General features: G+C 36.8%; 1 protein-coding gene across 1 annotated transcript in view; it reads left to right on the top strand.

Moving 5' to 3' along the window:
- LOC110383528 (uncharacterized) overlaps positions 1-11,970 on the top strand; it is a 68,922-nt gene extending 56,952 nt beyond the window's left edge. Inside the window, exons 48-57 of the mRNA XM_064043183.1 lie at positions 717-869; positions 1,329-1,581; positions 2,021-2,208; positions 3,117-3,188; positions 4,307-4,393; positions 4,979-5,087; positions 5,569-6,533; positions 7,267-7,357; positions 8,467-8,550; positions 9,325-11,970. Of these exons, the coding sequence (XP_063899253.1) occupies positions 717-869; positions 1,329-1,581; positions 2,021-2,208; positions 3,117-3,188; positions 4,307-4,393; positions 4,979-5,087; positions 5,569-6,533; positions 7,267-7,357; positions 8,467-8,550; positions 9,325-9,491 (2,169 nt within the window). The 3' untranslated portion in view covers positions 9,492-11,970. The remainder of the gene's footprint in view (positions 1-716; positions 870-1,328; positions 1,582-2,020; positions 2,209-3,116; positions 3,189-4,306; positions 4,394-4,978; positions 5,088-5,568; positions 6,534-7,266; positions 7,358-8,466; positions 8,551-9,324) is intronic.
- The last annotated feature ends 299 nt before the right edge of the window (positions 11,971-12,269 follow it).

Here is a 12,269-nt window from a genome sequence, read left to right as displayed (position 1 = left end):
GAACAGATTACGATACTTACCTGTTATTTTTAGCACAGCACTACAAATATAAAGCGCTGACATAACCTTGTAATAGCGCAGTATAGATTTAGAAAAATATTGTTTACCAAGTTATTTGACACTCAATTTGGCACAAAATTACAACATTCATTGATTATTATTGATATAATAATGTTGTTTTAATGCTCAACAATTGTTAAAACGATAAACAACCAGCAAAAATATTTTTATCGTACTGCAACGCCATTACAAAGTTACGTCGTCAGTTCAATCGCGATGTGTCAGAAACGCATTCTCTGAGCGGCCGAACTATAGTCGCATAAAAGGTATTGTATCAGTCCTTGTATCTTTGAGGTCTTGACACAATAAGCATACAATCGGATAGAACTTTATAGGATCTTACACAAATGCATATAAAATAAAATACTGCTTAAAATAATAATTATTCAAGTGATTTACTTATTGTTATTATTATATTTACTATGATTGAAAAAAAGACCATATCAAGATTGTTTTTCTTTAAGGCCAATGAAATCATCTGTTTACTTCTGCGTGCGGAATAAATATAGCGACAATTTTATAATTTTATATACACAAGCTGTCAAAACATCAAACGTATTCTTCAGATAAAAATTATAGTGATTGAAAAATCGGCGCTTATGGCATGTGAGAAATGGAGTATTATTAAAATTAAATATGGCTTCATTTATTTACAGAAAAAGCAAAAAGAGCAGAAAGAACCCAAAGAGCAGAAACAACAAGAGCAGAAACCTGCCAAAGACAAGGAACAGACTAAGACTGCCGCCCCAGCTCAGGCAGAGACTCAGCCACTGTCCAAGAAACAGAGAAAACTGCTGGCTAAACAACAGGTAGGTGTTTAGTAACTAGTTTTATCTGTGACTAGATGAGTCTCACTAAGGGGTATTGCCCGGGTTACTGGGTTGAGGGGGTCAGATAGGCAGTCGCTCCTTGTAAAGCACTGGTACTCAGCTGCATCCCGTTAGACTAGAAGTCGACACCAACATAGTTGGGAAAAGGCTCGGGAGATGATGATTCTGATTTAAATACTATATTCCTAAGTTTCATCAATGTACATCCTGAAGTTACTGAGATAAAAACTGCGAAACTCTTTAGCTTACAATGTTAGTATAGATTACAGATTACACAATAATTTCAGAAATCATTAAAACATTTCTTATAATATTAGTTAAAAACCTACATACATAGTTAAAATACTAAAAAACTAATTGAGGAACTCTTTGGTAAATCCGTTAAAAATATCTACTTATGACTTTTTCCTACCAAACCAAACAATTTATGTCTTTCAGGCTGAAGAAGAAGAAAAGAAAAAACAACAACAGCAACAGCAACAATCAGACTCGAAAACCAAAAAGTCTGACTCAAAGTCTGACACCAAATCCGACTCCAAGTCTGACAAGAAACCCGAGCCCAAACCTGACACTAAGAAGAATGATAAAAAGCCTGAACCCACTAAGAAGGAGAAGAAAGAAGAGAAAAAGAAAGAGAAGGCCGCTGAGAAGAAGGTGGAAAAGAAAGGGAAGGAAAATAAACAGGAGAAAAGTGAGTTTTTTGTGTTTTAATGTATGATACTAGTTGTTGCCTGTGGTTTGACTTGTGTTCTGTAGGAAGTACTTTTTGAATCTTGGATAAAATATAGCCTAAGTTAATCCTAGTTGTCTGTATGATATATCAGCTGCATGCCAGTGAAAGTGCCATCAAAATTGGTCCAGTTATTTCAGACATTAGCCGGAAACAGCCAGTCAAAAATTCATAAAATGTTTTAGTACTTACACAGTTTGTAAAAACCTGTTATTTTAATACGAGCTGAGCTTGCTGTGGGATAAATATCAATGACTGAAATAGCTAACACTGAAACAATTTTTCTAATCGGGTTAGTCGTTTTTAAGCCAACAGGGTATGAAAAACAAAAATACACCTTCTTAATAGTATTATTTTATATTCGGAATATTTTCTTATACATCCACTCCAATATTTCCAGCGCCCGCATCTCAAACGAAAGCAACAAAGCAACAACCACAACAGCAACAGACGCAACAAACTAAGAAAGAAAACAAGAAGCAACAACAACAACAACAACAACAACAACAGCAACAACAACAACAACAACAGAAACGACAAGTCATCAACATCACTCCTGATACTAGCATTGAAGTTGTTACTAACAAGGTAAGTAGATAGATAGAAAATTTATTTAGCACAAACAATAACAAAACACAAAGAAATTGACCAAAAATAAAAAAGGGTACACAATACAAATTGCCACGATATTCATCCTTCAAGCCTTTTATATAATGTCGGGACACCTTCCACCCACTGTTGGTTAGCCCCATGGTAAGTTATTTATTAACTTGTGTTATGGGTGCTAACACAACTGATAAACTACATATAGTTACACATATACATATTTATAAATACATATTGTAACACCCAGACCACGGCCAACAAGTATGCTCATCACACAAATGTCGACCGAACCGGGAATCGAACCCGGGACCTCAGATTCGGCAGTCCGGCATGGTGACCATTGCGTCCCAACTATATTGGGGTCGGCTTCCAGTCTCACCGGATGCAGCTGAGTACCAGTGTACCACAAGGAGCGACTGCCTATCTGACCTCCTCAACCCAGTTACCCGGACAACCCGATACTAATACTGGATCTCAGATTTACTGGCTTCTGACTACACGTAACGACTGCCGAGAATGTTCAATGACAGCCGGGACCTGTTTGATCTAAACAAATATACAAACAACTAGCCGTTTTCCCGCGGTTTCACCCGCGTCCCGTGGGAGCTACTGCCCGCACCGGGATAAAATATAGCCTATGTTACTCGCACATAATGTAGCTTTCTAATGGTGAAAGAATATTTAAAATCAGTCCAGTAGTTTTTGAGTTTATCCATTACAACCAAATAAACAAACAACAAAGTTTTCCTCTTTTATAATATTAGTATAGATAAAATCTTTCCTATATAAAATGTTAGTCTAATAAACTTTTAATGCGTTTATTTAGTAAGTAGTCTGTCAGATATTTCTCCATTTTTTTTTTGTAATAAAAAGTTTCTTATATTTTTCAGACGCCGTGCACAAACGAGCCTGAAAAGCCAGCGTCCTGCAGTATCATGGAACAACTTAGCTGTGGCGTTCAGGTATGTTATATACGTATATAAAAACTATGATAATTATGTGGTATTTCCCGCACCCGGGTAAAAAGTAGCCTGTAAAGGATTTCAATGATGAACGACTCGCTTTAGATAAATAATTACTTTGATACAGATCGATTTACAAACATATATGGCCTTACTACAAAAACTAAAAACGTCTGTTTTACACTTGTCTAAAAAAATTGTGGATCCAAAATGAATCATATGTCAACGTCATAATTTGACATTTTGTTAGACAAGCCTTAGACTGCCGTTTAAAAGTTTTTGTGGTAACACGGATAAAATATAATATTTGTTTGAGCGCACGATACGTCCGTCGCTGACCGCATCTGTAGGGGACCCCCCCCCACCCCCCTCCGCCTGCCGCGTCTCCGCTGTGCTCCACACGTTAGATGCGTGAACATAGCCTAAATTTTATTTCAATCGGTGCAATAATTATAGTTAAGTCATCTTGCTATGTACATCCTTGGTAAACCCTCTTAATTGGTACCCAAGATACAGGCGTGCCTAAGAGAGTAAGCGTTTGTCGTGGTATGGGCATGTAATGAGACGGTGTGAAACGCATGCTACAAAGAGTGTGCTAAGTATGAATGTGGAGGGATGGAGAGGCAGAGGTAGACCGAGGAAAAGGTGGATGGATTGTCTGAAAGAGGACATGAAGCAGAAGGGAGTGGATGTAAGTATGACGTCTGACAGAGAGGAATGGAAGAAAAAGACATGTTGTGCCGACCCCAAATGACTTGGGAACATGGCAGGAAGATGATACAGTTTGGGGCCAATGTTATATTGTAAACTGTACTTATTCTTTTTTGGAAATAAACATTGATTATTTTATTATATTTTAATAATCTCGACAGGCAAACTTTTAGTAGGAGTTTGAAAGTTTTTGAAGAATATTTTTTTTTATATTTACATGAAATGAAATTCATAAATAAGAATAAGAAGAATAGAATAAGAAATTTATTTCCAAAAAAGGTACATTTTCTGTTATCATAAATGCGAAATATAGAACCTTCATCTGTTGGAAGGGGCTTTGTAACGTATAGTGTTATTATAATTATGTTTCCTGTAGTATCACTATATTTATTTAATGTTTATTACAGGTGGCAGATTTAAAACTCCCTCCTGGCATCACTTTGACTCGAGTACAACCTTCCGAGAAGAAAGAACCACCTCCTATCAAATCTGTTGTAAGTACAACCTTATGTTTAGTTTTAACACTCGCTACTAAACGTGGTTTCACTCGCGTCCCAAAAGAAGACTGGTTGCCACAAGGAGCGACTCGGGCAACCCAATTTTCCGTGGTATGACTGGTTGTCAGACTTACTGGTTTCTGACTACCCGTAATCACTGTCAAAGATGTTCAAATGACAGTCGGGACCTAGAAATTCGTCATGGCAAGATGGACCCATCCACGGACCGACTCTACCAAGCATTGCTGTTAAGCAATGTTTATGATCGATCGATCCGCGCGGCTTTGTCTTAGCCACGAGCTCTTAATTATTAAAGCTTATATTATTTCTTAATATAAATAACAATTATTTTATCCCTATTTCTACACCGTTGATGAGTTTTTAAATGACTCATTTCCATGTTTGATTCTAATAATTTCTAATTCCAAGTGTTGTTAAATGGATTTTTAACATCTATGTAGTCCAAACCATATTTGTACGTCTCACCATACACAGAACATAGCGTACTATACCTATTTTTAAGATCTACATTTTATTTTTACCTTTGTTTTACATATAATAAATATTTGTTTATTTCTATAGCCGCTATGGAAAGCAGGACAGTTACCGGCCGCTCCGACGCCCGTAGCCCGCCCGGCGCCCGTCATCAATGCTGATCCTGCCAATGTTATGTTCACTACGCAGATGCCGGGTAAGTTTGTAATACTTTATTTATTTATACCACTGGTTTAGTGCATTTTGTCCCTATTGTGAAACATAATACAAAATAACAGAAAATTTCGTCAAGTTTTAAAAAAGTCCGAAATCATAACATATTTAGGCTAAACTTGTTATATTTAGTAAGATTATATTTAGTGTTTCGAGTAATCAATCCCTAGACATTATCTAAAGTGCAGATTCACCATATGAAGAAGGAGAATCTAAAATTAAACATTGTCAATGACTTTAATTTATTTATTAGATGGAAAATCAAAAAACTATATAAACACTATTTCAAACAATATCTAATTAAATACCAAATAGTTAAACACACTTTCACGATGTTTTAAAGGTTTTTTTTGTAAGAACACTGATATATCTTGTAGATTAATTGACTTATCCGAAGACCAGGAAACAACTATAATATCTAAATAAAAACATCTTTAAAGTCAATATTAATTTCTCTTTCACAGAACCACCGAAACCAGTCATCATAGCCGACCCACCACCTCCCGTCGGCAAATCCAAGAAAGCCAAAAAGAAGGCTAAGAAAGCAGCCCAGGCCGCCGAAGACGCAAAGCCGGACGGCACAAAGATAGTCACGCTACGAAACCCTATGTTCCACCCCAACTTACCACCAGTTCAAATATCTAGCAATAACAGTCAGCCCGTACAAAAGAAACAAGAACAAATTAGAATCCCGGATCCAATTCCGATGCCTCCAAACGCTTGTCAAGCTACCATCACACCAACATCCAACGGAATGTACACCATACGGAACCCGTTAATGACAATGATGCATCAACAAAGTCTAATGGGGGTTCGCACCCAAAGCCCCCAACTGAACCCTATGTACGGACAGCAGTATAACTATGTGAACCCCAACACGTACACACCGGTCAACCCAACACAGTTCGAACGTTCTTCACCGAAGCCGGATGACTTTCAAACGAGAATCATGAATTTAGCATCGTTTACTCAGAAAAATGATGAAGGATACTCTCTTTTTAAGACTTCTGATGATAATCAGCAACGCAGTTTTTTGACACCGGAATATTTTGAAAATCAGTCACCAAAATCAATGGTTTCTCCCAACCCTATTGGAACGAGACCGGTTGAAACCCGTCCCTTTGAGTCCGATACATCGTTATTTGCTAATCCTATACAACGTCCGGAACCAATTGGTACACCGTTGAAACAAGAAGTGGATTACACCGGTTTATACACACCGTTTGGTCAGGAAGATAGGAATGTCTTCCGGAATGCACTGTTCAGTGATAAAAGTGATAGCAATCATCAAAAAAGTGAGGATTTGGGTCCGAATAATGTGTCCAACGGTGATTCGTTACCGTACTTCCAGAGGTTGAGAGTCGGTTCGAAGTTGAACAGTGAAGTGACGATTCATCATGTAACGGAGTCAAAATTTTATAAAGGGCAGGTAAGATGTTCCAATTTTTGTGGGTAACGCCACAAGTAATTTTTTTATATAATTATAAGTTACATTGGTTAAAGATAAAGTTTCAATTGGTTATTTGACAGTTAATGCTACGATTTCTACGAGATTTATTTATTTATTTATTTATTAAAGGGTTTACCAACAGCTTCTGTGTTGATTAAGCTTAAAGTACAATTTCTGTTATTAGGTACTAGGACTTACACAGTCGCCAATTACAGGTTAACCAACAGAGATATTGCTATTCGTAACCATAGCCGACAATCGGTCTGGAAACCATTATTAATAGTATACAGATTACCGAAAATCGTCTAAATTGATATGTTTAGTATAATAAAATACTATAAAAATTTATATTAAAAAAAAAAAAATTTTGACGAATCCAAAACTAACACCACGAATTTTTACCGATTTTGATATTTAAAAATCTTGTCTTTCACTATTCAGTAATAACCTTGAGAGAAGCTCCAAAGGTTGTGAAAACTCTTCATTTAAAATGAAATCAATGCATATGATCCGATATCTAGTCGTTACTTTTAGTTTTTAATAAATCGTATTATTTTACGAAAGCGAGTGAGCCATACTACTGAGCCCTCTCGAACTTAAGCATACAAACACCATATGCATATACATAAGTATGGTTCACCCTTTTCGAAAGATATAAAAAAATTATATTAGATATATTTTCAGTATTCTAATATAATTATATTACGTTCAGGAGCCCGGAGCGTCAGTAGAGCAGTCACAAGAGGAGTCGCTGTTCAGTCGGCCCACCACCTGGCCGGACCAACTCTACCCGGATAATGCTGGTCAGTAACTATATACTAATATTAGCTTCCGCCCGCGGCTTCGCCCGCGTGGTGTGTTGATAAATAGTAGTCTATGTGTTAATCCAGGGTATCTACATACCAAATTTCAACCAAATCGGTCCAGTTGCTTCTGCGTGAAAGAATAACAAATATACAGTGATCGGCACGGATATCGAGCCATGACCTTCACCTGCGCAGAAGCGATTTACTGCCTTATTGCCTTATGCGTAAGGGTGCGCAAAGCGATCCCCACTCTTCCGCCGAGAGCCCAATATCCGTGCCGGTATCTGTACATCCGTACATTCTCACAAAGTTTCACATTAATAATATTGGTAGAATAGGATATAAAAAGCATTTATTTAGTAGAGCAGATAATCTATACTAATGAACAAAATGATGAGCAGAGATGTCACAATGGGACGAGGAACGTTACAAGCTCAATAATTACACGCCTTTTGTAGAACCAACCCATTACTCTCAAAACCAAATCACTAATTGATAAGGACTAATCATTGATAAATAAGTTTTGATTTTACAAGGAGAATTCTAGTGTCAGATTACGCTTACTATACGTTGCTGTGACTTACAAGAATTCACCTTAAACTTTTCTTATAACGTCTTTGCTATCTTTTTTCCTCAACGATATACATAAAATAATCTTTATTCCTAGCCCGAACTGTCCCACTGTTGAGCAAAGGCCTCCCCACCTGTCGATCCTTTGATACTTCCCACCAATCAGGGTTGTAGGTGTCCAGGTCTTTTGGCTATTAGACTATTGACCGTAACGACAGTCGGCACTATAACAGCCGTGTCGACATTCCACATGGCGACAACCTCGTGCGCTAAGGGTGCTTGCTTACATAAAGAAACAGGTTTCCGTTACAAACAAACCTGTACGAAACAGGCAAGTTGAAACAGATAAACAACCTGTTTCTTTAGAAGTGAGTCAATAGGATTGTATTGAAATATTATACCTGCACTGATCGGTACCTACCCGTACAGGTTTGTCTGTACCGGCAACCTGTTTCTTTATGTAAGCACCCTAACTCGAGATACTTTATTTGTTTCTCTTTCTCTTGTTGCTAATATTATTATTGTTTATCTGTCAGAGCGTGTCGGAGCTGTGGGCGCGGCAGCCCCGGAGGCGGCGCGGCGCTTCGGGCCCATCGGAGCCCCCACACAGCACGACCCCGGTACGTACCACGCTGCATAGTGCACCGACAAAACAATAGGTTTGATGCATGAAAAAAGTAATTAGCCCGCCTTTTAGATAACCCTAAAATATCATCATCATTATCTGCCGAGCCTTTTCCCAACTATGTTGGGGTCGACTTCCAGTCTAACCGCATGCAGCTGAGTACCAGTGTGCCACAAGGAGCGACTACCCATCTGACCTCCTCGACCCAGTTACCCGGGTTCAATGTAAAACTAGTGTCAGACTTACTGGCTTCTGACTACCTGTAACGACTGCCAAGAATGTTCAATGACAGCCGGGACCTACAGTTTATCGTGCTCTCCGAAACACAGTCATTGATGGAAACTTACTATTCGAAATCAAAATAAGCATGGAAAAAGTAATTAGTGCGTCTTTTAGATAACCTTAAAATATTGAACAAGTATTTTTTCTTTTCTCTCAAAAAGCAACAAAAATACAACACAATTGAATTTTCTGTTACGTCACTTTAAATTGCAAATTCTACACAGACGTGACGTCACGAGTCGTCCCTATCAGTATTTATTTGTTGCGCTGTATATTTGTAAATAGGTATTTAATGTTTTTTGTAATGTAAAAAATACATATTCAATATTTTTTACCAATCTAAAAAATTTTGAAAAGTTGCATTGGTACCCACCTGACCTGAAATCGAACATACACTCATACTTGAGAGGTTGGTTCTTTACCCACTAGGCCAACACGACTTTCTAAATATTTTATATATTTCTAATATATCTATGTATTATTACAGAATGCCACGTATTCCTACCGGACTGTTCAATCACCAATCTATCAGAGTTAGAACTGAGTGAACGAGAAATTGAATCTTTTAAACGATTCGATTTTTACTTTTCTCCGCCTCAACATAAGCCCAAAGTGCGTTTAGACGTAGCTGCCATGCGACATACGCATAACTAGTGCGTTACATCGGATATTGTTCAGCCGAAAAATTATGTAACTACCCTAAAATTATTGAGACGATATTTTGTACCAAATGTTGACAAAAATGAGTGTTTTGTAAAATGGCTGGATTGATTTTGGTAAAATTGTTAAAATTTGAGCTTAATTTTTGTCTAAATTTGTTCAGTCGTTTTTGTTATAATAGTGTCTGTAAAATGGCTGGATAGATTTGGGTAAAATTTGGTTAAACAGACAGTTAGATGGCTGTAACAAACATTGACAAGATTATGATAAATACTTGACCATAGTTTTATTAAAACTTACAAAAAAATTATTGACCGCACATCAAAAATTTCAAACAATTTGGTCTAGCCGTCACAAAGTTAAAACTTACTCGACTGAATTTGATAAAATATCTATAATTAGTTAAATATTTCCATCAGATTTGACTAAAATCTCTCCAGCCATTATGGATATCAATGACAAAATAATTTTTGAAGCTTCTCATAAAGAGATGATATTATGATAGACACATATTATTAAGTTTAGCATATCGAACGCACTATACATACTTAGTAACATTTTTAACCGACTTCCCATAAAATTTTGACATAGTTCTAGTTGCCACCGACTTCCAGACCTGCAGACACCGACTTCTAGAGCCATTTCAGAAGTTTTATTTTGTCCCTTTCAGTGTTTTGTGAAGTCGTTTACACGTTTTTCGCTGTAAAACTGTTAGGTATAAGAAATTGACTTTATCCTACTATTTTCTCTACCAGACCTCGGGACTATAGAGTCCCGGATTTTTGGGAGGCGAACGTGGGGCCGAAGCCAACACGCTGAAGCCCTTTTGAGACAACTTTAATGAAATGGCGACACAAAACCGACGATTATCCCTGTATACACTATAGAAATGTACCCAAGGACAATCCCCGGTTCTGTGCTAAACTATTGCTAACTATGGATGAAAACTACTTTATCCTACTATTATTATAAATGCGAAAGTTAATATGTATGTTACTCTCTCACAGCCTTACTTATAAAAATCATCTTCTAAGCATCATTTTGACTAATTACTACTTAAAGCCTTAAGTAGTGATTAAACTATTGGGTTCATTAGTTGACATGCTTAAGCAACGTTTATAAGTAAGAATTTTTCTTAAACAGCCCTTAAGTATTACTTATTATTTAATTCACGTTTATAAGTAAGGCTATTAATCTAAACTGTATGGATAGTGATGAAACTTGGCAGTAATATAGCATATGAGCTACAGAAAGAAAAAAAAAGAAAAAATACAGTCGAATTAAGAACCTCCTTTTTTGAAGTCGGTTAAAAATGAGTAAGTTATTGTAGTGCGTGCGATATGCTATTTTGTAATAATAATTAATGGATAATACTCTAAGTGTTGGCACACATATGGCTGAAAGTAGCGTAGAACACGCGAAGTTTTCTAAAACACATTGAAATCAGGCTATTTACTTAAAGCAAAATAAACACGATTTTAATAAGATAAATTAAGGAATTTTACTTGACTTTGAGGAAGTTTATGACGTAAAAAAAACGCAAATCGGTCCAGGCGTCTTCGAGTAACCCGACGAATTGAGAACCTCCTCTTTCCGAAGGCGGTTAAAGTAATGTTTGGAAAAATGTATTTATTCGATATCGATTAATTGTATCGCGGTAATTAACTCGACATATATTTTTCCTAACATTTTATTTTGTGCGATTTTAATAAGAATAATATGAAAAAATCTCCCGCACTTTCTGCTATATGTACGCCAGCCAAAATGCTTGCTCATAGCATGCATTCTTCAAATATGACGTGTATGTATGTACAAAAATAATGATTTGACTTGTAAACCTATGAACGTAAGAAAATCATAGATTTAGAATCCCACTAATGTTTAATAGATTGGCAGTAAGTGACAGATAACTATATGTAGATGATATGACAAAGCATTGTCCAAAATATCGCATTTGGACAATGTTTTCTATGGTCAAAATTAAGAAATTTTGAAGTTCAAGAGGCAATGCGTGACAGATAACTATAGGTAGATGGTATGAGAAATAAATATTGTCTAAAATATCGCATTTGGACAATGTTTTCTATGGTCAAAATTAAGAGATTTTGAAATTGAACGAAGGAGCAAACGAAGCGAAGGACGATTTACTCACACATGAAAAAGTTGAAAAAAGTTTTGGGTAGGTCCGTTCCCAATTATCTATCTGTGGATTTGGTTGCTAAAGATAGGAATTTGACATTTGTATGGGGCTTAAAAATTCTATCTCTACTAAGAAAATCAACGGATAGGGATCGAATATTGGAACGGTAGTCACTGATTGCCAACCTATCAACGGATGACTTAACAAAATCGGATGTGACTATATAATATATCGCTCTGTATAGTATAGAGCTAAAATATGACAAAATGGCGACCGCCATCCTATTTGTGAGAAATACGTGTTAAACTTTATCAAATACATTATCCACAATCATTGGACGTGTTTTAATTATTCGCCTAGCCTTTTAGTTTAACAAACTCATCATCTTTATAGACGTACAGTCAACTTCAGGTCAGTGGTAACAGTTTTATAGGAAAATCGTACTTATTACTATTGAGTTAAGGAGCATGACAGTTACCACTGATGTGCAGTCTACTGTACCAACTATGTCGGGGTCGGCTTCCAGTCTAACCGGATGCAGCTGAGTACCAGTGTGCCACAAGGAGCGACTGCCTATCTGATCCAGTTACCTGAGCATCACAATACTTCTTGGTAAGACTGGTTGTCAAACT

The sequence above is a fragment of the Helicoverpa armigera genome, chromosome 31 (assembly GCF_030705265.1).
Source record: "Helicoverpa armigera isolate CAAS_96S chromosome 31, ASM3070526v1, whole genome shotgun sequence".
NCBI lineage: Eukaryota > Metazoa > Arthropoda > Insecta > Lepidoptera > Noctuidae > Helicoverpa > Helicoverpa armigera.
The sequence above is the reverse complement of the archived record's forward strand: the minus strand, read 5'-3'. Positions and strand labels throughout refer to the sequence as shown.